The sequence below is a fragment of the Xyrauchen texanus genome, chromosome 6, assembly GCF_025860055.1.
Source record: "Xyrauchen texanus isolate HMW12.3.18 chromosome 6, RBS_HiC_50CHRs, whole genome shotgun sequence".
NCBI classification, from domain to species: domain Eukaryota; kingdom Metazoa; phylum Chordata; class Actinopteri; order Cypriniformes; family Catostomidae; genus Xyrauchen; species Xyrauchen texanus.
The window spans coordinates 6,372,571-6,399,313 of NC_068281.1; the positions used below are offsets into that span (position 1 = coordinate 6,372,571).

At 40.7% G+C, this 26,743-nt stretch overlaps 1 protein-coding gene across 1 annotated transcript; it reads left to right on the forward strand.

Annotated features, from left to right (window-relative positions):
- Positions 1–25,766, forward strand: LOC127645374 (G protein-activated inward rectifier potassium channel 3-like). Its single transcript, XM_052128973.1, has 8 exons — positions 1–303; positions 8,701–9,141; positions 9,438–9,654; positions 15,779–15,980; positions 17,471–17,663; positions 21,916–22,113; positions 22,210–22,340; positions 25,491–25,766. The coding sequence occupies exons 2-8, from the start codon at positions 8,847–8,849 to the stop codon at positions 25,764–25,766; spliced, it is 1,512 nt and encodes a 503-aa protein (XP_051984933.1). The 5' UTR covers positions 1–303; positions 8,701–8,846.
- Positions 25,767–26,743: the final 977 nt, after the last annotated feature.

Below are 26,743 nucleotides of genomic sequence, written 5' to 3' on the forward strand. Positions count from 1 at the left end.
GAAAAGTTCTTTCCCTCTCTGTGCTCTGCTTGGATTGGCTGGCTTGCTCTTTTGTTTACTGGAGGTGAAATGATGCTCGAGTGATGCTGCGTCGCTCTTCCCACCCGCTGTAGACCATCATCATCATCATCATCATCATCATCATCATCATCATCATCATCGCCGCCGGTATGGATCTGATCGAAGAGCCCAATATGAGAAATTTTGACTGATAAAACCGGAGGTCTGTCAAAATCTAAAGTGTTTTTAACGCAGTTCGGGATAATACTGAAGTTCACGCTTTGCAGAAAGCCTCAGTGGCAGGTAAGGGTTAGTTGTTCAATACTCTATATCATGGTTAATGTTTATTTGTTGATCAAGTCATGCTATAGTGAAACATCAGTAAATATTCATGAGTGACGTGGTTATTTGCGTCCCTTCCCATTTGAGTTGTTTGTCCCATTATGTTTGTCTTTTAAGTATCCATGGGAACAGGAATATTTTATGTAATAGTAATAATAATAATAATAATAATTTTTATTAAATTAAATAATTATTATAAAGATAATATTAAACAATAATAATAAAATGTACATTATGTAATCATTTTAAATTAAGAATACATGTAAATTAAATATTTTGGATGAGAGATATTTATTTATATCTAATATTTTATATGATTTTAAATATAATAAATAATAATATATTTCCAGGCTACTTGGTCACTCAGACACATGCAGGCACTGGTTGTTTGTATATGTGTGTGTTTGGTGTGCATGTGTAAAATGTAATTGCAGCTGAGTGTCTGTTTCTGATACTCTTTTTTCCCAAAAGTCCAAAATAAGAAAACATGACAAACCCACTTGCCATCAGGACTGTGAACAGCCTACCCACACGCACACACGGAATCACAGAGACAAACACAAATGCACAGAAATACTCTTTTTTTATTATTATTATTTTAGTACCACATTTTATGTTATCAACATTATTAGCAATGTAGGCTTAGCATTGCTAACAATTCAAACATATGTTTGTTTGGTGGGTCATGGTGGGGGCTTTGCATTGATTGTTTTTAGAACTCAGAAACCTAATCCTCACAGAAACCTTTACACATTTCTAGATTGTAATTAAAACATTATTCAGTATGTTTATTAAGCTGCTTTCCTCATGGGGACCATTGTATGCAGCTGATTTCAGCCCACTATCCTTGTGGGGACATTTGGTATAATGTAGACAAAACCAGCTCCCCTCCACCACACACACACACACACACACACACACACACACACACACACACACACACATCTCGTTTAATCACCATCAAGTCTTCCATAAACCAAACCATCAGCATCCATCTCCACATTAACAATCTTATGGATTACTTTTATGCTGCCTTAATGTGATTTTAGTAACTTCAAAATGTTGGCACCCATTCACTTGTATTGTGTGGATCTACAGAGCTGAAATAATCTTCTAAAAATCCTCATAAGTTTTCTGCAGAAGAAAGAAAGTCACACACATCTGGGATGGCATGAGGGGAAGTAAATGATGAGAGAATTTAAAGTTTTCGGTGAACTATTCCTTTAACATGTTCTATTTAGCCTAATTCTGGTATGATTGATTTCTTTGTGTGTGTGTGTGTGTGTGTGTGTGTGTGTGTGTGTGTGTGTGTGTGTTATTTTTTGGTGTGCACCATCTGAGCTCTGCAAATCCTAAAATATGTTAGTCCGAGATATCCAGTCTCTTCTCACAATCCTCTATTCCAGCACTGTAATGTCACTACACTGTTGTGTCTTAAAAATTTTGCAAATCTCTACAGATCCACTCAAACCATGAAAGATTCATGACTCTAAATGTGGCCCAGACCGAGATGAAAGATCATGACCAATCTTTGAGCAGGCACGAATTATAGTGCCTTACTGGACCTCACACCCTTACATCAACTGTGTAAACAGAGCAATAAAAATCATCCAATGTCGGATATGTGCTCTGGCGTAGCTGGTTTCCTGGTACTGCCAGAAACAGGCCAATCTATGTGTGTGGCCGTTTTTCAGTCTGCACACCATTGCAATAAACCCAACCCAATCTCATGAAAAGTCATACATAATTTACGAGTTGGCTATTTCGTATGGCCTCACACGATGTTGTTCGCAAGAACTGGTACGACTTCATCACTTGCAAATTCTAGGATGTCTAATGAGGAAGTAAACTTGAGTTTCGCGCACGAAGGACATACTCATTAATATTATGCCCTTACCCAAACCCCTTATCTAAACTTAACCCATCAGTAGAGTGTGTAAACATGATAGGAAACTGTTGTGTGTGACAGAAGAAAGTAATTGTCACGTATTAGATGGAAACGATATCCAGCGATGTCATTGGCTGTAGTGAAAGTCGTAGGTATTCAAACAAGTGCAGTTGCACTATATCATATTAATTAGCAAATGCAGAAAAGTCGCACGAATCCTGATGATTTCGCCATGAGAGTGTGTTGAATAAACCCCCACAAATGACCAAATATGTTTACTCATCCACTGTACCATCCACTGTGTACCTGTTTTTGTAGATTCCGTGATAGGGTCTCAGCCTACTAATCATCATCATTTAGTTTTAACCCAGTCAACTTGAATATCAGGGATGCTCCTATCAGAATTTTACCATCTGATACCGAGCGCCAATTTTCTTTTCATCTAATCGTATGATCCTGATAATTTAAACTTTTATCATCAACTTAGTCAAAACTGGTTATATGTACGCTTTCTGCTCAATGTCACTGTTAACTGAATTTCCCTGTTGGTAATGCCATAATTGTTGCCAGGCCTGGCTCCAGCTCTAAGATGTAAGGTGGGCCAAACAGTTGGAGGGGTGGGTGTAGGTGTAGTTCTCAAGGTGGGCCATGTTCATGATTGGGTGGGCCAGGTAAGGAGAAAGCTGTAATAGTAATTTTTCATGTTATTAATGTCTTGGCTATATATTCTGATAAGTTGAATGCCACTTTGGTGAATAAAAGTACCAATTGTTTTCCATAAGAGCAAAATCTGTAAATTTTTCCAAACTTTTGGCAACCAGTGTAAATGTTAAATATAAAAATGTAAAACCGTTATAAAGGTGTGGGGGGCCTGGGTAGCTTAGTGGTAAAGATGCTGGCTACCACCCAATTTGCAAGTTTGAATCCCAGGGCATGCTGAGTGACTAAAGCCAGGTCTCCTAAGCAAACAAATTGGCCCGGTTGCTAGGGAGGGTAGAGTCACATGGGGTAACCTCCCGGTGGTCACTATAATGTGGTTTTCGCTCTTGGGGGGGGGGCACGTGGGGAGTCATGCGTAGATGCCACAGTGTATGATGTGGGCCTCCACACATGCTATGTTTCTGCTCTGTGTTGACTTTTGTGAACCTACACCACAGATGTCGCACCTTTTTAATAACAAGCTCCTCTTAATTTTCTTGACTTGTTTGGGAGTTTGTGGAGGTGTTTTTCGTGGTTTTCCTGAGTCAAAAATGATTGAGTAGCACAAGTGATCCCTCTCTGCGCTGACTCGCTCACACTAACATGCTCCAGAGGTAGTGTCAGTGTGCAAGATAGGCACATGAAACACAGTTGCGCACGTCACATGAGAAGCATATTAAGTGCTTATGAAGCGCCAAACGCAAGATCAATGTTATTGAATTTGCTTTGGTGGATGCCGACATTTTTTTAATGCCATAAAAACTCTGTTCATGTTTCTTAATTTCTCTGTTTCATGTGACGACCTGCCCCACTGGTAGACATGCCCAAGCTGTGCACATGGATATTTACATATCGCAATATACACTTTGTTATACATGGTTTAATCCATGTCTTCGGAAGCGATCTGCCAGTTTTGGGTGAGATCAGACCAAAATGTAACCCATTTTTCACTATAAATCTTGACATCAGCTGTTTCCTTGGCGATCGTGATTTCAAGCTCTATTACACTTCCTAGCTTTGATGATTGTGCTTTTAGACTGCAATGGTAAGATGGACAGTGAAAAAGGAGTTACATTTTGGTCTGTTCTCACCCAAAACCAACCGTTTTACATTAAACAGACTGGAGTATTATGGATTACCTTTATGCTGCCTTTTTGGAGCTTGAAAGTTTGGTCTCCATTGACTTGTATGGTATGACTATATTCAAATCATATTGTGAAATAGCTCAAGGACGGGACGGAAACAAACGTCAACTTAAGGGGTAAGTTTTTAATTCTTAAGTTTTTTTTTATAACACATCAGAGACAGTCTTCCTTGGTTCTCCCCCTCATGCTCCGTCGCTCCTGCCCTTTTATGCCGCTCTCCTCACGTTACTGAAATTAGACACAGGTGTTAGTTATCATTTAGCTCAGGTGTGAGCGCCCTTACCGCTTTTCTCTCCCGGACGGGCGCTTGACCACGCCCCCGCTGCCACACATATATCCATCGAGTTTGAGACAACACAAGAGTGATTAAATGAATAGAGAGTTGTCATTTTTCCTATTCCTTTTAAGAAAAATAATACACATGTAAAGGAGTTCAATGGAAAGAAGGAGGCGAGAACCGGCTTAACAATATAAACAACATTTAATTAAATAAAAAGACATACACACAAACGCACACATGCAGCTGCCCTTAAACGCTCTCTCTCTCTCTCTCTCGCACCACCATCCGCAGTCGGCCCATATCCCTCTCAGAGATTTGATTCTGATAAGGGGCCGGGTGTGAAAAATCACAACCAGGCCCCACCTTCCACCCTGTCACAACACATACAAAACTTATATTATATAGTATATAAAAACGTGTTAAAAAAGCAATAGTGAAACACAAATGAAACACTGTGTAAGCTTACCCTTTTCCTCCTCTGGTGAGCCTTCTTGGCACACTTTTGGACAAGGCTATCTTCCAAATTTTCAGGCAAGCTTGATTTAAATGTTTGACCCAGGGCTTTGTAGTACTTCAGGACGAAATTGCTTTGTGTTGTCCTAAAGAGCTGTGAAGTCTCCTCACCAAGTCCTAAAAGTGATTAGAAAACTATGAATATTTAAATATGAAATACTCATTTTTGTAAATAAATAATTTGATCTAATATATTGTAGTATACTGTATTTAAAAAGCAAACAAACAAACAAACCAATTACTTTATTACAGTGATGTAATCGGCCTCATCCAGGATGACGATGAGTTTGTGTACAGAAGGGAGGTTGAACAACTGGCTGCCTGGCACAATCAAAACATCCTGGAGCTGAACATGCTCAAAACAGTGGAGGTGACAGTGGACACCCCAACACCATTCTAAACAGCATTGTGGCAGCACTGGAGTCATTCAGGTTCCTGGGCACTACCATCTCACAGGACCTGAAGTGGGACACCCACATTGACTCCATTATGAAAGGCCCATCAGAATTTGTACTTCCATCTCAAGTTGAGGAAGTTCAACCTCAGGCACTGCTGATACAGTTCTACTCAGCAGTCAATGAGTCTGTCCTCTGGTTTGGTTCTGCTTCAGAATCAGACATCAGAAGACTACAAAGGACAGTTCGGACTGCTCAGAGGATTATTGGTTACATTTACATTTATGCATTTGGCAGACACTTTTATTCAAAGTGACTTACAGTACACTTATTACACAATCCCCCCCAGAGCAACCTGGAGTTAAGTGCTTTACTCAAGGACACAATGGTGGTGGCTGTGGGGATCAAACCAACAACCTTCTGATTAACAGCTGTGTGCATTAGCCCACTATGCCACCACCACACACGCCAACACTCACACCAACCTATTGGTTGCCCCCAGCCCTCCCTTCAAGAACTGTACACTTCCAAAGTGAGGAAAAGGGCTGGTAAATTCACTCTGGACCCCACTCACCCAGCCCATTACCTTTTTGAACTTTTAGAACAGTTTGTTCCCTCAGGCTATCCATCTCATGAACAGTTAAAACTGCCCCATTGAGCAATAATTATGTGCAAGTCACAGTTTAGTCTTTTTTTATATTTATCCAACACATCCTACCTCCATTACATTCCCTTGCATCTGTATATAACAGATTTGTATTTGTATATATATATATGTATGTGTAAGCATACTTGGCAATAAAGCTTATTCTGAAAATGGCGCCGTTTTGCTTCGTCTTCTGTGTTTAGCAGTATTTACCTCAACATTCCCACTCTTTTATATTGCTTCATTGCATTATTAATATGTGCATGCAATTCTTGCATTATTAAAAATAATTACTCCTCCCTCACATATCAAGCTAAAGAAGGATAACTGCAAAAAAACTAAAATGTTATGTTAAATTATTGCTTTTCCAGTCGATTCAGCTAACTAGCTAGCAAATAAGGCTAATCACAATTTGGTTGGAAAGGGCCTGCCATATTCTTCTGTTGTGGAAGTGAAATGTATTGAAGCTATTGCATTGTTCTGTAGGTTTGTGGATGGGGATTAACACGTGTCTTGACTTAGCATCTCCAGCGAGTCCAAACGCTGACTCAAATGGCGGCCAGCCCCAGCATCATATGTAAATCAAACAGGAGGAAATTTAAAGTCCTAAAAAAAGTCAAAAGAGGGAACAAAAGAAAGCGGATAGTGTTTCCCAAGGCACAGGGATGCGCGTCCGCTTCTGCACACCTGGTTCGGAGCCTCTCCACTGGTTTGGCGTTCCACCAGTCAGTACACCGCTCTGAAGTAGGCACTTACCCATCCAGGAGTGATATAGCGGTATCACATGGGTATCACATATATCCTGTGTATATATATATTTATATATATATAGGGTTGGGGAGTAAAGAAATACATGTAATGGGATTACATATTTAAAATACAAAATATAAGTAACTGTATTCCACTACAGTTACAATTTAAATCAATGGAATTTATAACAGTTACATTCCAAATTTATTTTGATTACTGAAGAATTTACTTTGCATTTAATTGTCATTTGTTTCATTTAATATTTAGTCCTTTCAGATGGAAAAGATGTATACATATAAATGATGCAATCCAAAGTGCATTTGAGAGTAAGTCTAAAGTAAGTTTGGTGCAGAAGAAATAGAAATAAACCTTGTGTAAATTGTCAGCTTTATGCTAAGCTGCGTAAACGTTACCAGACACGATACAAAATTTTATCAAGAAAATTCATGTTAGATAATAATTTCTTTTTTTCTAGTAAGACTTTGATATTAGGGCAAAAATTATATTCTTGATAATAATTTTTTTAATAGTTTTCCTGTAAAAATATAGAAAAATCCTTAAAACAAGATCAGTTTGATTTATCTTGTTTTAGAAACAACACTGCATAAGATATTTAGGTTTTTCAGAGAATGTATTTTTAAAATGTGTATTTTGTCTTACTGTACTGGCAGTTTTTATAGTCAAAACAAGTGACAAAAACAGCCTCCTTGTTAGAGCAGCTGCCTCCCATGCCAGAGACGATAGTTCGAGTCCTGTTCAGAGCGGGGCGAGCAGGGCTGGTTACACTGGTGCCGTGACCTGGATGGGAGTGAGGTTTAGGGGCCTGAGTGTAACGAGAGCCAGCTGGTAGATAGCTGTGCAATGTGTAAACCTGACCTCAAGAGGTGCACTAGCGATTGACGCTAGAGGCTGTAGCCTTTAGCCTCCTTGTTAGCGCACCCGCCTCCCATGCCAGAGACGCCGGTTCAAGTCCTGTTCAGAGCGGTGCGAGCAGGTCCGGTTACACATGACACGAGTAATGACACAACAATTGTTTAAAAACAGATTGTTACACTTTTAATTGACTATATCACAAATTCAGTGGGTCAGAAATCTACATACACTAAGTTAACTGTGCCTTTAAGAAGCTTGGAAAATTCCAGGAAATTATGTCAAGTGTTTAGACAATTAGCCAATTAGCTTCTGATAGGAGGTGTACTGAATTGGACGTGTACCTGTGGATGTATTTTAAGGCCTACCTTCAAACTTAGTGTCTCTTTGCTTGACATCATGGGAAAATCAAAATAAATCAGCCAAGACCTTAGAAAATTTTTTTCGACCTCCACAAGTCTGGTTCATCCTTGGGAGTAATTTCCAAATACCTGTTCAGGTATCACGTTCATCTGTACAAACAAAAGTACGCAAGTATAAACACCATGGGACCACGTAGCCATCATACAGCTCAGGAAGGAGATGCATTCTGTCTCCTAGAGATGAACGTAGTTTGGTGCGAAAAGTGCAAATCAATCCCAGAACAACAGCAAAGGACCTTGTGAAGATGCTGGAGGTAACAGGTAGACAAGTATCTATATCCACATAAAACGAGTCCTATATCGACATAACCTAAAAGGCTGCTCAGCAAGGAAGAAGCCAATGCTCCAAAACTGCCGTAAAAAAGCCAGACTACAGTTTGCAAGTGCACATGGGAACAGAGATCTTACTTTTTGGAGAAATGTCCTCAATGAACCTGTCCAAAAAGTAGATTCACCAGTTCATTTACGTCATCACGTAATGACATCACTATGCATAATGCTAATACGCCGGCTTCGTAGAATACATGCACAAACACATTCAATAAAGCCATATGTAAGCACATATTGCTGATTATAAAATTTTATTTATTTTATTAAGATCCCTCCTTCGTTGGCTATTGCCCCCCTATTTTTATATTTCTTGATCCGGCCTGTAGGAAAGAATGTTATCAAACTTCCAGCCCTTCGGAAAAGTAGTTCATTTGGTTTTATCCGTGTTACAGATTGTCTCCTGTGTCTCTTTTCTTGCAGAAAACCGACAAATGCACAGATGAAACTCTGCAACTGAGAATACAACACTGGGAGGCACTTTAAACACACACACACACACACACACGCGCACACACACGTAAATACACTTATCACTCCAACTCAACACACACACAATATACACACAGATGGCACTGGACAACACTGGCTACTCCACGTGCACTGAATCCCTGTCTGTCCCAGTCCCAGATAAAGAGAAGGAACCAGTGGAGGAGGCCTCAAAAGAAACCCCACCTCCTACAGTTAAGAATGCATCTGAGGAGCTGGGGTGCGTGGTATCCACGGAGGTGGATCCGCCTCCACAGCCTGCATCCAATAACAACATGTCTTTCCAAGACAAATTGGCTGCAAGGGAAGCACAAGCCAATCAGCCCCGGAAGAAAATTCAGGGGGCGAGGCTAGAGAGAGGCAGGTTTGGATGGGGTAAGAATCAATTTCTCTAGTCTAGATTGATTATCCTGAATCCTGGTTATCATGCAATCTTAATCTAACGCCTCTGCAGTATGGAGCAAAATAACTTTTTAATTCAGCCTTTTATTCTTTTATTTATTTTTAATATGGCACTGTTCTTTTTTAATATGGATTGCGGTAAATTGCTTGGTGTTTACCTCCATTTGTGTATCTGTTTGTATAAAATTCAATAAGTGCGTTTCCTATTTTTGGGGCCACTTTTAGTCTTACTGGCACTTGCTAAAAATGTTCTTGCTGTCTCTCTCCAGGACGCAGTAAGAGGCGTAAGAGGCAGCGTTATGTGGAGAAAAATGGGAGTTGTAACGTGCAGCATGGTAACATGCGAGAGACATATCGTTACCTGACGGATATTTTTACCACCCTGGTGGATCTGAACTGGCGTTGCTCTCTCTTCGTCTTTGTCATGGCGTATGCGGTGACCTGGCTCTTCTTTGGAGCAATATGGTACCTCATTGCATACTGCAGGTATGAATAATGCACACACTTATGTTTACTCAGCAATCTCAAAAAGTACTTAATTTACATCTTGTATAGACTTCTATTGTTTATAAATAAAGTCTGATTATAATGTATTCAGATTAACCCTAGCCCAAACACTAACCTACCCTTAAAATAAAACTTTTGGCACCTTTAGAATTAAATCTTAGAATTAGGTCCCTGTAAAGTAGTTCAATGGAAACGAGGTGGTGAGAACCGGCTTGACAACATAAAATTATATTTTATTGATTAACTTAAACAAAAGACAAAAACACACACATAAACTATCTCTCTCTCCCGCACTACCTCCCACAATCGGCCTTTATCCCACTCGGAGGCTTAATTAGACTGATAAGGGACCGGGTGTGAATAATCACGACCCAGCCCCACCCTCCGCCCTCCGCCCTGCCACATTCCTCCCTTGTTCTCTCAGGCAGGGGAGCCACCGGCATGACGTACACCCCCCCCCCCTTTCCCTGGGGAGGGGCGTGACTTTTGCCCCATCTGCCGGCAGGTCATCCCCATCTACCTGGATGAGGGAGGGGACAAGGGGAGGGAAACAGAAATAATTAAATGGGGGGGGTTCCTGTAACAGTGTAGTACCCCCCCAAAAAAAAAAAAACACTGTACAATTTAAGAGAGGGAAAAGGCCAATGCGGAGCGGCAGTGAGAGAGAGAGAGGAGAGAGAGAGAGAGAGAGATGAAAAAAACAAACAAACACCTTACTCGCCGGTTCTCTGATACACCATCACATGGTCCCCGATCACTCCTCCACCCTCAGGCGGACGACAGCCGCTCTTCCCCGGGCGGACCGGAGTCAGACCCACGACCCCCGGTGGAAAGAACGCCCCTCCTCATTCACGGTGACTGCTGGGGACACTGTTCCGCCCCTGGCAGCGGCCCTACCACTACAGGCGGTTGGGGAGTCACTTCCCTCCTCCCCTCGCGGACGGCGGTCTTCTGTCGACCCCTCCGCGTTTCTGGGGGATGGCAGGGCACTCCTCCGCCCCTGGCAGCGGCTCCATCGCTCCAGGCGGTCGGGGAGTCCAGTCCCCACTCGCCTCGCGGATGGCGGCCGTTCAACACGTCCGGGCGGTCGGCTACTCCCTCCCCCGGCGGAAGGCAGCAGCACTCTTCCTGGTGGACAGCAGTGTCGAGGACTCCCGACAGGCATCCCTCCTCCTTCCCGGATTTCGGCACCAGTGTAACATAGTTCAGTGGAAAGGAGGAGGCGAGAACCGGCTTGAGATAAAGGTCAATGACAGATGGTGGTGCGATGACAGTGAGATATGTCCGTCATGTCCATAAACTAAACATTTTGGTTTAATATCCCGAAACCCGGGATATTGGCACCACTGTGAACAGGTTCGTTGAGCAATGGAGGAGTCAGGAGACAGTGAAGCATGTTTGAGATAAGGACTTTTACTTTCTCGCTCGTATATACATTGAACATAAACAAAACCAAACAATAGCACACTCAGTTTGTGGAGCTTTCTAGATCCACTCTCTCTCTCCCTCTCGACACTTGGCGTCCCTTTAAATGTCTCTCTCCGTATCACTACAACAAGACACAGGTGTTAGAGATCATTACAAACCAGGTGACAAGCCTTACCACTCTCTCTCTCTCTCCCGCAGACCAACACATTAAGTAACAGGTGACTTTTATTATTGGCCATCATATCAGTAATCAGTTCTATATTACACTGTTTTGATTTCATTTGGATCATGTACAGTTCTAGTTAGAGGCTTTATGGTAGACACTGTTTTTAAAATAACACACTAAACTAAAGACACACTAAAGTACAGACTTTTAATACTAGTCGTCATCATATTGGTTATCCGCTTTACATTATACCGCCATCAAACAGTTTTTTGCTAAATCATTTTCTTCATAAAATTGTTTATTATGTTTCCAGGAGTGTTGGGTATTATTCTGCCCTACAAAGGCAAAACGTAACATTATGTTTGGTCAAAAATGAGTTAATGTCATTTTTGGGGTATTCAAGACCTCCTTTATCATGTGAATAAATATCGTGAGTCAATTTGATTGTTTTAACGAGAAATTAAAGGGTTATGGCAACCGTAACATCCAAAACCATACGCGAAACCACAGCAGAACGCCGTAACAGTTGTTACGTCTCTTAGCCTTTGTTCCGGCACGCTGAATTTGAGTTTAAGGTGTTCTGACTTTGTTTCGCCTGGCATCAAGAGAGATGTTACGGTGCCACTGTGATGTTACTGTACTCTGGCTTTGTCATACTGTCAAAGATTACCGCTCTTTTATTTTCACCAAACCGCGTAACATACACACGACACATCTTTGAAATAAAGTGTAGACTGCCGACTGCTTGTTTGTATTATTACTCTGTGATAGCGATGTGATAGGGCGATGGTTCAGATCTGTCAATGTCAGTGACAGCCCGGAGCTAGCTAAATTTAATCGGTGTCACGTAAATTAGCTTTCAGTAAGATTTTATTTGGGCGCAGTAAAAAACTTGGAATGAGCAGTCTCTAATCTCTAATGTATTGGTCCAATGTTTAATTAATTATTACTCTATATCTTGCATTTAAATACATATACGTTTGTATTCAATTATAATTAAATGATCTTTATTGTGAAAATATGTATTGTATTTATTCATACTGTACATACTGTACTGCAAAGTAACTTATCTGTTATACTGTTTAACTGTGTTTGTGTTGCCGCACTATCCTGATCATTATAGCACTAAATAGGAACAACCAAAGGTCTTCTATATAATTTAAAACAAATACCATGATGATAGACCTTGGTTAGGTGTTCTTATAATGGATGTAAGTATGGTGAACAGCAAGTAAATATTGATTATATGTCAGTTACTGCCTTTTGCCTTTGCATGACTCCTGATTTTTGGCACATGATACAAAGGCAGAGTACATTAACTGCCAAACAAGGGTCAAAGGTCAATTTTGAGCTCAAGATTTTTTGCATACAAACATTTCTTCTGTATAGCAACTAGTTGGGAGTCCTACCTATAATACTTTTGTCTGGACAAAACAGAAACTTTAAAGTCATTTTTCTCAGTTTCACACTCTAGTGAGTTAAGGTCTTTTGCTTTTGCAGGGCAGTATTATTCTTGTTCAAACTAATGGCCAGCATCATTCAATCACTGCCAATCATGTTCAAATAAAATGTAGCATTATAAATTCTGAATTGAATTATTGATTGCCATTGCCCATGTTTGCCAAACATGTTGAGTGGTCCAAACATCATCCTGAAACTGCATTTGGTCGAATTTTAGAAGTGAATGCACTTAGCTGCATAGAAAGCTAGTGTATATATATATATGTCAGAACAGTTCGAAATTCACCTTTTTTTTATTCTAACTCCATATAAAGCCTCTGAAAGCAAAATTATTTAGCTTTTGGATGAACCCTTTGATTCTCAATGTGAAAATGCACAGTACATATAGGAATGCATTTACTAATGTTAATGAATAGAACTGTATTGTACAGTGATAACAAAATAAAATATAGCAACATTTATATTAAAATGAAGGGAAATGACCCACAGATGTGTTAATGTTAAAGTGTTTACTAACATGCAAATTTGAGGGAGTAATGTCCCAAAATCCACATATGTGGAAATCATATTTATCAGTGCACTGACACGTGAAAAATTCATGGATGTTTTAAAGTGGCATATTAAACAAAACTAAAGATGCTACTCTTGACAACCAAACAGGTTTCTTCCCAGTGGCACTATTGTTGGCTCTGTGCTCATAGAAGTGTTTCACAGATATTGACGTTATGTTGTTATGTCATGTGCCTCCTGACATAACAGTTTAACCCTTAAATGACAGTCTAGACAGTCAAAACAGTACAGATGTTTCACACTGGCCATCATCAGTCACACATTACGTAAAGGATAATGGACAGTCTGCTTGAATCACAAAATAAGGTCTTGTTTCAGCCTGAAGGGGTTTATTTTTCGATAATAACTGGGTGACTGTTCATTATCCTGCTTAATATATGGCTACTAACCAAATAAATAAATGCATGAACATAAAATACTGGTTTGCATTGAAATTATGTGGAAATAAATAAATTGCACAGCTATAGTTCTGTTGGTGTTTATTTTGTAATTAATGACTGTCTGACTGCTCATCCATCTCATTACAAGACTACTTGCCAGTTAAATAAATAAATACACATGAAACATTGATTTGAGAAGCAGGAACAATTAAGCTGGTCCGTGGTATGTGCGGTTGTTAATGAGCATTATCAGACCGCTAGATGGCGCCATTGACCAATCAGAATCAAGTATTCCAGAGAGCCATGTAATGAAAGCAATTATCTTTTATGAGTACAACAAAAAGTAAACTCAGCAAAAAAGAAACATCCTCTCACTTTCCAATGCTTTTATTTTCAGCAAACTTAATGTGTAAATATTTGTATGAACATAAAAAGATTCAACAACTAAGACATAAACTGAACAAGTTTCACAGACATGTGACTAACAGAAATGGAATAATGTGTCCCTGAACAAATGGGGGGTCAAAAAATCTAAAGTAACAGTCAGTATCTGGTGTGGCCACCAGGTGCATTAAGTACTGCTGTGCATCTCCTCCTCATGGACTGCACCAGATTTGCCAGTTCTTGCTGTGAGATGTTACCCCACTCACCCACCAAGGCACTTGCAAGTTCCCAGAAATTTCTGTGGGGAATGGCCCTAGCCCTTACCCTCCAATCCAACAGGTTCCTGACGTGCTCAATGGGATTAAGATCTGGGCTGTTCGCTGGCCATGGCAGAACACTGGCATTCCTGTCTGGCAGGAAATCATGCTCAGAACGAGCAGTATGGCTGATGATGTCAGGATGAGCCTGCAGGGAGGGTACCACATGAGGGAGGAGGATGTCTTCCCTGTAACGCACAGTGTTGAAATTGCCTGCAATGACAACAAGCTCAGTCCGTTGATGCTGTGACACACCGCCCCAGACCATGACGGACCCTCCACCTCCAAATCGATCCCGCTCCACAGTACAGGCCTCAGTGTAACGCTCATTCTTCGACGATAAACGCGAGTCTAACCATCACCCCTGGTGAGACAAAACCGGGACTCTTCAGTGAAGAGCACTTTTTGCCAGTCCTGTCTGGTCCAGCGAAGTTGGTTTTTTCCCATATGCAACATTGTTACCGGTGATGTCTGGTAAGGACCTGCCTTACAACAGGCCTGCAAGCCCTCAGTCCATCCTCTCCCAGCCTATTGCAGACAGTCTGAGCACTGATGGAGGGATTGTGCGTTCCTGGTGTAACTCAGGCAGCTGTTGTTCCCATCCTGTAATTGTCCCGCAGGTGTGATATTCTGATGTACCGATCCTGTGCAGGTGTTATCACACGTGGTCTGCCACTACGAGGACAATCAGCTGTCCTTTCTGTCTCACTGTAGTGTTGTCTTAAGCATCTCACAGTACAGACATTACAAATTATTGCCCTGGCCACATCTGCAGTCCTCATGCCTCCACGCAGATGAGCAGGGACCCTTCTGCAGGGATCATTCTTTTGGTGTTTTTCAGAGTCAGTAGAAAGGTCTCTTTAGTGTCCTAAGTTTTTATAACTGTGACCTTAATTGCCAACCGTCTGTGAGCTGTTAGTGTCTTAACGACCGTTCCACAGGTGCATGTTCATTAATTGTTTATGGTTCATTGAACAAGCATGGAAAACAGTGTTTAAAACACAAAATTATCTTTAAATACAGTGTCCTGAAAAGGGTACGTTTCGTTTTTTTTTTTGCTGAGTTTATATTGGTCTATTCCTAGAAATGTCCTATCGTCCATCTTCTGATTTTCATAGATCTACTGTACATCTAGTGTTTTTGCAACACTGTAGTTTTCATCCACACTAGATAGAAGGCACAATCAGTGTGGGTGAACACTTGAGATCAAATGTTGCCAGAACCAATATACGAAAGGACATGTTTTATAAAAAGACAAGGACACGTCTTTACAAACAAAAAAAGCTTTTCTCTGTTGCATGTTCTCTAACTCTCTCTCTCTCTCTCTCTCTCTCTCTCTCTCTCTCTCTCTCTCTCTCTCTCTCTCTCTCTCTCATTCTGTATTTCTTTCTTTGCAGGGGTGATTTGGACCATTTAGAAGATGAGACTTGGACTCCATGTGTGAATAATGTTAATGGATTCATCTCAGCATTCCTTTTCTCCATTGAAACGGAGACGACCATTGGCTATGGTCACCGTGTCATCACTGACCAGTGTCCAGTAGGAACCATGTTACTCCTGTTGCAGGCTATACTGGGCTCTATGGTCAATGCATTCATGGTAAGAGCACACACACACATTTGATTTTCTATCCTGATGAGGACTTTCTGTTGTCTTATATTGTTTTTAAAGAGCCTTAATGATATTTTCTATCCCTTTCCCTTAAACCTAACAGCGCACAAAATTAAGACATATAGTTAAGAGATTATTTAGTATGTTTAATAAGCTGTTTTCCTTGAGCAGATATTTGGTCCACACAATGTAGGCAAAAATTATATGTAAAAAAACAAATTATAAGTACTTCTCTAATCCCAACCCTACCACTAAAAGAAATGTTTTGTACCTTTTTATGGTTTTTTGGGCTACAACAGTAGAAGACCAGGTCGGGCACTTTATTAGGACCATAGTTTTCCTAACAAAGTGCCCATTGATAGTATCTCTACATTTTGTCCCTAACTATAGTACATACACATAAAGAGACATGCACTTATGCATGTCTTCTATGCATGCTGTGTTTGGGAAAAGTAATGTTTTTATAACTCATGGATTTCGTTTGTTGATTAGTGTACCAAAACACTAATCGTTATTGATGTTATTGGTTATAACATCCATAACCAAGAGCAATTGAGTCGTGCGATTTGGACCACAGATGTGCGCCCTTTCTCGCTCTGAGTGTCTCTCTCTCTTTCTATCAGGAAGACTCGCAGACTTGAGTGAAATTTAAGATGACATTTATTTGATGTATATAAAACAGAAAAGTAATGTCTCTCTTTGGCGTAGGCCCCGTCTGGTGGGCCGAAGAAGTTGTACTCGGAACCGTCATATCCTGCCGGAGGAGCCTACCCCCATGCATGATGGGACTCGACTGGTGGTGGTGGGGTGGTGGAGGTTTCCGTGTTAGCACACTGAAACAGCAATGTGATAGATTGTGAGCAGACTTATAAAGCAACGGCTTACATGTGATTGGCTTGGAATTATCCAGCTAAAGGTGCGATGATGTACAGCTGCTAGTCTTCCCGCTAGAACTACGCTGCACTTACTTTTCTCTCTTTTCCTTATTCTGTCACATTTAGTAATTTCATTCCTTCTTCTCAATATCTCATTCTTTTTGTGAACTATTTTTGTGTGTTTTATCTCTGTCCTGGTTTAAATGTTACCCTCCGGGAATGTGTTTCACTCACATACAGTAATCATATACAACACACATTCTCACTTAGTAACATGACCTCTGGTATCTGTATTTATCAAATATAAATTAGCAGATATAACCTCCTTCCTAGTTGTTTCTGCATATGTCTCACTTTCTTTTTAATTAGTGAAGCTAGTAGTATTTTTCATATAAGGGTTACTAATTTGAGCAAACCCCAAAACGTAAGTATTTAACTTTGGTGCTATGAAAATAAATGATACCTCAAATTGGATGGCTCGTTGAGAAGATGTGTGCTATTCCTCTTCTTAGGGATCGGACTTACTTTTTTACCTTGCGGATCATAAAACAGGTGAAAAAATCCATGTAACGATCTAGTTTGTTTCTTTTTGTCTCTCACTAGGTTGGATGTATGTTTGTGAAGATCTCGCAGCCGAATAAGCGTGCAGAGACATTGGTGTTCTCTCGTAACGCTATCATCTCACTGCGGGACGACAAGCTCTGTCTGATGTTCCGGGTCGGGGATCTGAGATCCTCCCATATTGTGGGCGCCAACATGAGAGCCAAACTTATCAAATCCAAACAGACGCAAGAGGGTAAGACAGCATACACCACCCTCACAGGCATCCAAATACTCAAACCATCTTATCTGCAACATCAGCACCTTCTAGTCTTAGACTTAATGGCACCACCTGGTGGTTTCATTTTGTGATGATTTCGATTGTTCAACACTGTTGTGTGCTCTTCCCTTTCAGAGTGTACAAGTAATGTCTAATTTGCAAGTTAATCTTTCTTTTGAACTGTTTTTTTTCTTCTTAAAGTGTTTGTTAATGACTCGCCTGAGAGAGAATTTCTTATACACTGAAACAATAACAAATCTATGCAATTCAAAAACATAGGATGTGAACATTTTGATTTTTGAGTGACTTTTGGAAAGTCAGTTTTGGAGGTGAAGAAAGTTATTTAGATTTTGATGGAAAAATATGAAGACAGCATTTAAGTGGGGCGGCAGAGCGGCACGGTGACTCAGCAGCTCAACTGTGTGGAGTTTGCATGTTCTCCCCATGTTTGCATGGGTTTCCTCCAGGTGCTCCGGTTTCCCCCACAAGTCCAAAAACATACAGGTTAAGTGAATTGGAGACTCTAAATTGCCCCGTGTGATTGAGAGTCCCCCAGCCACTTGTGCTTGCATCAGAAAGGGCATCCTGCATAAAACTTGTGCCAAATCAAATATACAGTATATATGCAAACTATCATGAAGCAGACCCAGCACCTATGTGGGACAAATGCTAGGAAAGAGTGGCATAAGTGGCATCCAAAATGGCGCCGTTCAATGGCGACTCTGTACTACTCTCTGTTTTGTTTGTTTGTTTGGTGTTGTCCTGCACGTTCCTAGAACCCAGCTTCGGTATTGTTCAGTATGACAGATTTGCATTACTTCATGTTCGGGACAGCATGCCTGTTTTTCTGCCCGATTTACCGCCGGATTTTCAACCACACAAGGAGCGGCTTAAACAATGCTGGAAGATTCGGAAGCGGGGTGCGAGGGGTGGCGCTCTTGTTCGGCTCAGGCGTTGCGTCTACCGCCCAGCTCTACCAAGCCTGATTCTTTCCAATGTCCGCTCCCTGGCGAATAAAATGGATGAACTTTCTATGCTCATTCGTACACAGAGAGACTTCAAGGATGCCGCCGCTATCTGCCTGTCTGAGACCTGGTTAGTTGAAAGTTTCCCGGACTCCATGTTACAGCTAGCCGGTTTTTCTCTACACCGTGCAGACCGCACTGCGTGCTCACAAAAACTACGTGGAGGTGGGGTTGGCTGTTACATCAATAGCAACTGGTGTTCGGACTGTAAAAACTTGTCGCAAACCTGTTCTCCAGAGTTGGAGTCTCTCACGGTGATGTGTAAGCCCTTTTACTTGCCTCGTGAGTTTTCTTCTGTTGTTTTGATGGTTATATATATTCCCCCGGACGCTTCTGCTCCGGTGGCTCTGCAGCAACTTGTGTATAATATCGCAGAGGTAGAAAACAATAATCCTGATGCCGCCATGTTTGTGCTGGGAGATTTCAACCACGTCTCCTTGAGGAAGGCACTCCCCAGATACAAGCCCCAAATCCAGATTGCTACTAGGAAGGATAAAACACTGGATCAATGCTACTCTCCTATTCCTGAGGCATATCATGCTGTGGTTAGGGCCCCTTTGGGTGAGTCCGACCACAACACTATCTTTCTTATTCCAAAATATCGCCAGAGACTTAAAGTGGTGAAACCAACTGTCAAACTTTTTAGGAAATGGTCCCCACAAGCTATAGACACATTACAGGACTGTTTTGACTCCACGGTATGGAGCAACTTTTGGTCTGATGGTCAGGATATTAACATCTTTACTGATACCGTCACATCCTATATTCAATTCTGTGAGGGTGTTTGTATTCCTACAAGAGCTGTTTATGTCTTTAATAACAGTAAGCCCTGGTTTAATAATGAAGTGAGAGTTCTATGTAAGGCAAAACAGGCTGCTTTTAAGAGTGGTGATATGGGTCAATACAAATTACTGAAATATTAATTCCAGCGAGCTGTGTTAAAATCCAAGGCTTCCTATAAAGCTAAGCTTGAAAACAAATTACATGCAAATGACATCAAAGGTGTTTGGCGTGGGCTGCAGGACATTACCGATTATAAGATCAAACACCATGTTCCTGTCAGTGACCCCTCTCTTCCTGGGAGGCTAAATGACTTCTACTGTCGTTTTGACAGTGGAAGTCACCTGCCCCCACCCTGCTATAGAGAGCAGGGGGACTCTCCACCCACTATCTCTGAGCATGATGTTAGGATCTTGCTCCGTCAGCAGAACATCAGGAAGGCGGTGGGGCCTGACGGCGTAATGACTGCTACTTTAAGACACTGTGCTGATCAATTAACATCTGTCCTCACTTTTATCTTTAACTGGTCTCTTCAAATTGGTATTGTGCCTGCTTGTTTTAAATCCGCTGTGATCATCCCAGTGCCAAAGAAGGATAGAATTTCGTGTCTTAATGATTATAGGCCTGTGGCTTTAACTTCTGTCATTATGAAAGTGTTTGAGCGCCTGATATGTAAACACCTGTCCAGTATTTCACTTGACCCCCACCAATTTGCTTATAGAGCAAATAGGAGTGTTGATGACGCAGTTTCACTATGTTTGCACTCTATTCTTCAACATCTGGAGTTCAAATCTACATAGGCACGTGTCCTCTTTGTGGACTTTAGTTCTGCGTTCAACACCATCATTCCTGTGAAGCTGATTAACACTTTACAGGAGCTAGGTGTTAGAACATCACTTTGCAAATGGATTTTTAACTTTTTATGTGATAGGAAGCAGGTGGTTAAAATGGGTGACTACGTCTCGCAGTCAAAATTTCTGAACATTGGCGTCCCACAGGGCTGCGTCCTATCTCCACTTCTGTTCTCTTTATACACACAGTTCTGTCAATCACACAGTAGTTCAGTTTTGTTATTCAAGTTTGCTGACGACACTTCTGTAGTTGGTCTTATTACTAATGGAGATGAGTCTGACTACCGCAGAGAAGTGGAGGGGCTGGTGAAATGGTGCGAAAGTTTTAACTTGTCACTTAACATCTTAAAATCAAAGGAACTGGTAGTGAATTTTAGAAAGACCTCTAGTCTCCTCCCTATGCTCTGCATAAATGGGGTGGAGGTTGAGAGGGTCACTTCCTTCCAGTTCCTTGGGACTACAATCCAGGAATCCCTATCATGGGAGCTTAACACTAATATTAAGATCAGTAAAGCACATCAGCGACTCCACTTCTTGCGGCAGCTCAAAAAGTTTGGTGTCAGCCGAGTTGCCATGACCCACTTTTATAGGTCAACTATTGAAAGCGTCCTCACTTTTTCCATGCTTGTCTGGTTCGGTCATACAACAGCTCAGGACAAAACTAGGATGGAAAGAGAAGTACGCAGGGCTTCAAAAATCATAGGCTGTAGCCTCCCTTCACTATCTTCACTCTTCTCCACTAGAATAATCAGAAAGGCTAAAAGCATCATAGCGGACCACTTTCACCCTGCTCACCATCTCTTCAATCTCCTCCCATCAGGAAGAAGATATAGGAGCATTAAGACTTCCACATCACGCTTCAGAGATAGCACCTTCCCTCTGGCTATTAGACATCTGAATTTGCACTGACTGCTAGCAGCCCCTTACTAACTGCAGGCACTGTGCACTTTCTGGGCCGTAGGGTTTTTATCTTTTTTTTTCTTTTTTTTTTTCTTTTGAACGTCTGCAGGGTTCTGGTCTAATGTCTTATTGTTGTTGGGGACTGTTGGTGTACATTGTTGGCGTACTTTTGATGTCTGTCTTTAGGTCATTTATGTCTGAGAGTTGTACCAAGACAAATTCCTATCAACTTGTTGACATGGCAATAAATTATTATTATTATTATTATTATTATTATTATTATTATTAAGAGAAGAAAGTAAGTGAGGCAAATTTTTATTTAATCCTGACAACCATATTTAATGATTTAGAACCAGAGTCAGAAATTAAGGGGGGCTTGGTGGCAAAAATGCCTCCATAATTTAAAATGAATTCCTCTGTTTTTTTAATCCCTAACATCTGTTATACTTAATAATATTGTATTATAGTCCTAGTTATGCAATTTATCTCTTGTTAATGTTAATGAACTGGTAAAATCAATGTATTTAACCTAAAATGATGACATACAGTATTTTTCAGGGGGCAAATATTGTTCCTTAACTGTATAAAGTTAATTCCTGACACTGTTTGAAACCCATATTAACCTTTAAATTAATTTATATTTGACTTCTCACCTTATTCTGTTGTCTGCAGGTGAGTTTATTCCGCTGGATCAGACAGATATCAGCGTGGGCTTTGAGACGGGGGACGATCGTCTGTTCCTGGTGTCTCCACTGGTGATCTCTCATGAGATCGATGTCCGCTCACCGTTCTGGGACATGTCCCAAGCCCAACTGGAGAAAGAGGACTTCGAGCTTGTCGTCATCCTGGAGGGGATGGTGGAAGCTACAGGTACACATAAAAAACATTCTCATAATATATCATATAACATCAATGAGTAATGCATTGTTGAATATTTAGTAATAAACAGGTGTATTTGATGGGCAGGTATGACCTGTCAGGCACGGAGCTCGTACCTGGCCGAAGAGCTGTTATGGGGTCACAGGTTTATTCCGATGATGTCACTGGCTGAGGGATTCTTTGATGTGGACTATGGAGCTTTTCACCACACATTTGAGGTTTGTGGCACACATAGGGAATTTATGGTAGATTAGATTAGACCTTATTCACAGTAGCTTCATGTTTGTTTTTTGTCTTGAATGAAAACGAGGCTGCGAGGGATAGACTTTACCATCTCTTCAATGGCATGCACTGTATAAAGCTGTATAAAGCTCATAGATCCCATCTGATTTTCCAAAACTCATGCTGTCTGGAGTTTTTGTCTACTGAATGTTCTTGGAAAGATACACAGAACAGCCACAACATTAAAACCACTCTTGTCGCCAAAACAGCACCAACCCGCATCTTAGAATAGCATTCTGAGATGATATTCTTCTCAGCAGAATAGTATAGAGTGGTTATCTGGCTTACTATAGGCTTTGTCAGTTCAAACCAGTCTGGCCACTCTCTAATCAACAAGGCATTTCCATCCACAGAACTGCTGCTCACTGGATGTTTTTTGTTTTTGGCACCATTCGGAGTAAATACTAGAGACTTGTGTGTAAAAATCCCAGGGAAAACATCCAGTGAGCGACATCTCAGAAAGCTATTTTGAGATTCTGGTTGGCGCTGTTTTGGCAGCACAAGGGGGACCTAGACAATATAAGGTAATGTTGTGGCTGATCGGTGTATTTTTTAATTGTTTTGTCCACGTAATGATCCAAAAACACTTCTGTACACAACTGCTGTACAGTCCATTGTTAGGGGTATAACAGTTATGACCCGGACCAGATATGGAGAAAGAAAACCAGGAGTCGAGAAATTCAATTAAAGAATCAAAATTTACTGAAGAATAGTTTGCAGTGAAATTGGTAGAGCCAGCGGCAAAGTCTCACGAGGAGATCGAAAGCCAACTCGTACCTTACACAAAATCTTACATCAATTATACCATTTGCAAGGACGTACATTCCATTATTTTACTCCTGATTGGCTAAAAGAACATAAAGTCACAACATATAGATAGTTAAATGGCCTATCAACATTAATCAGCGCACTTGTCGTCCGCGCCCGAGATTTACGTCTGAAGTGACCTCGCAGATGGTCGCGGGGCGTCTTCGAGTCAGCCTGGTGTGCACCCCTGGTTCAAAACCTAGGTAGAAGGTCAAACGCACACACAAAACACTGACGAACGACAGTTCTTCTCTGGGCACAAGACAGCTAGAGCACACATTATCAGGCCATTTAAACCAAAACAGAGAGATCAAATATTCACTCCTCGGGCAGAGGAGAGGGTTGAAATAACATACATTTCTTCCCTAGAGAAATAATAAGAGAAAATCACACTTCTACTATTCAGGTGTTATTACATAGGACTTTAAACCATATAATTAGTCATGGAAAGGTAACAATCAAACACAGAATACATCTGGAACACATGTTTAACGCATTCCCCCTGACCCCCTCCCCTGAGAGGCTGAAGAGCGTCACAAATAAGCTTATCCCCCAAAAGACCTTCAGCCGACGTGCAGGACAGAGAGACTCTGGAATGTTCCTAAAAGAGACTCACTAACATTCAACACACATATGATTCAAAGTATATTTCAATTATGCATAAGAAAATAGAATTGATTATGTGATCCTGCATATAGTTAATTCATCACTTTATTAAAGATGTTAAGCAACAGAATATAGATATATACTGATATGAAAGGATATATATATGTATGTATTGATATATCTGAAGAGACAAGGGATTTCGACCCTCACCCTTCACCATTGAAGAGACTGTACTTCTATCCCTCACAGCCTCGTTGTCATTCCCATTGAAAATCAAAGACGGCGATGCTGTGAATAAGGTCTATGATAGGTATTATGTTGTTTGTGAAAAGTGATATGAACGGTGCAGCTCATAAACAGATGTGTGATGGGGACAAAGATAGAGTAAACTGGATTTGTACATTTCTGTAAGAAAATGTGATTGGTGCTCGCCTCTATACCACTGCGTTGTGGTTGCCAGAGCAACCTTTAAGGTTGCTAAGGTGTTCTGAGTGGTTGCAAGTAGGTTGGTTACTGGCCCAAACCAAGTCTCTATGATATTCCAGTCCCTAGAACAATCCCTTCAAAAATGTTCTATAAGTTTACCACAATAAAATAATTTTGACTCATCTTGCATTTATACAATAAATAAATAAAGAAGAAGAAGCAAAATCACAGTTAGGGTAAGGCATTTACAGTGGAAGTGAATAGGGTACACACACACACACACACACACAAATTGGTCCATTTACTTTACATTTTATTGGTTTTATTTCACTTTGTTACACTTGTGTTCCTGGTCAAAAATGACCAGCCATTGGAAATGAATGGATTAGACTACCAAATACAGATAATATTTCAGAAGTGTTCAGAAGCATCCCAATCCTTAAGACGAGCACATATGTGGATATGTGTTTGCACACACAAAGTCCTTGGACATGTGCACACACACATATACAAATACACACACACACACACACATTGTGTGTTGTGCACCATATTTCCATGTACACTCTTTGAGGAATATTTCAAGATCTACTTATCATATTATGTTGCGTTTGGGCTTGTTTGAATCAGGATAGTCTGCTGTAAGTTACGATATGTCATTGTCTGTTTTATATGTATGTTTCGGGAAGTAATATAGAAAAATGTGACAAAAAAAAACCTTCTGTTTATTATATTTATGTGTCTGTAAGAATTATCAGCAAATTAAAAAACATTATTTAAGAATTAGTAGGATCAGCTATATGCATTGTAAATTACAGATTCTACGCTTTACAATGACACATTTTGTTCAGATCAAGCAAGTGGTTCTTAATTTATTACAGAATTATCATAATTTTTTTTATTTATAATTTTTCTGCAGGGAATGCCCCACACTGGCCCGTTAAAAGCTCAGTTCAATTAATCATTCTATAATTTTAAAAATATATTTATACAGCAATACCAGGGTACAATGATTAGTCTGTGGTGGACAAGAAATTATGTCCGATGGGGGGTGGAGGGTGCGAGTGTTATAGCGTCTGACGGGGGTGGGGCAGGACTGTAAGTGGGAGGGCCAATGGGGCCCACTGAGACCCTATTACAAATTGGACAAAAACCGGTACACAATGAACAAATACAATGTAAATGTGATGACGTGAACACAATATTAGTACACTTAATAAGGTCATTAATATTCATGTCTTTCAAAGGTGGACACGCCCTCCTGCTCTGCAAGAGAGCTGGCATTAGCTGCTGCTCGTTTGGACGCTCATCTCTATTGGTCGATCTCCAGTCGCCTTGATGAGGAGAAATGGGAGGGGCCTAATCTGACTGAGCAAATGGGAAAATCCACTGACTCGGAATCTGTCAGGGAGGAAGACGGGCCAACATTTATTGTTGTTGGAGTTACAAATACACTGGATCAATCGGTTGCAGGGGAGCAGAACGGCAGTGTCACAACTGACCAATCAGTGTCTGAGGCTTAAAAGGATGCAAGTAAAAGGTACTGGAAATGATCGAAGGAGTCCACAATTATTTAACTTGGACTGGATTGTTAAGCAATCCAAGCCATCTTCTTCAAGTTAGATTTTTCAATGTATAGTCGCTAATGCCTAGCATAGAATACTTTCCCCAAGGGGGAATTCCTGATGTCTTCATGCTGTGTTTTCAATCGGATTTAAACTTCAGATGTTTCATACAGCACCGCCTTTGAATTCAAACCCTAGTGAGCTGCCTTGCTGTCTACTAGCTGCATAGGCAGCTACTTTCTAAGGCATCATCCTAACTGAAATGGACCTTCATAAATGACCAATTTGGAAGCTCTGCATAAGCAGAAACTCATTCCTCATGCGAAGCTCACAAATAAAATGTGATGTTTCAATGTTGCTATACTCTAAAAAGCATTCAAAATAACTATTATAAGCAGTGTTCTTTAAAATTGGGTCAAAACAAGATATCTTTAGCCACGTCCACACTAATACGTTTTTGGTTGAAACACATTGATTTAGCATTGGTGTTTCCATCCATCATGTGGGGACATGATGGAGGGAACTCGAGACTCGAGACTTTCGAAAATGATCTCTAATGTAGTACTGCATACTTCGACAAACGATGATGTCAGAAAATGGAAAACGTGCCCTTAGTAGGCTTCATAGTATTTCTTCCTGCCTTTGCATTGGGAGTGTGCATATGATTCCTTAAAATCCTAAGTAGGCAGGTCACTAGGTTTCTGAACAGAGCTAACGTTTTGTTTGTATCAATGATATAAGTGAACTGTCAGTCTTAAAGGGATAGTTCACCCAAAATTAAAAATTCTGTTATCATTTACTCACACTCATGTGGCTCCAAACAAAACTTTCTTTCTTCCATGGAACACAAAAAGAGAAATTTTAATGAATATCAAATCCTGAATTTTCAATACAATGGTAGTGGATAGTGCCTCACTTTAAAGCTTAAAAAGGGC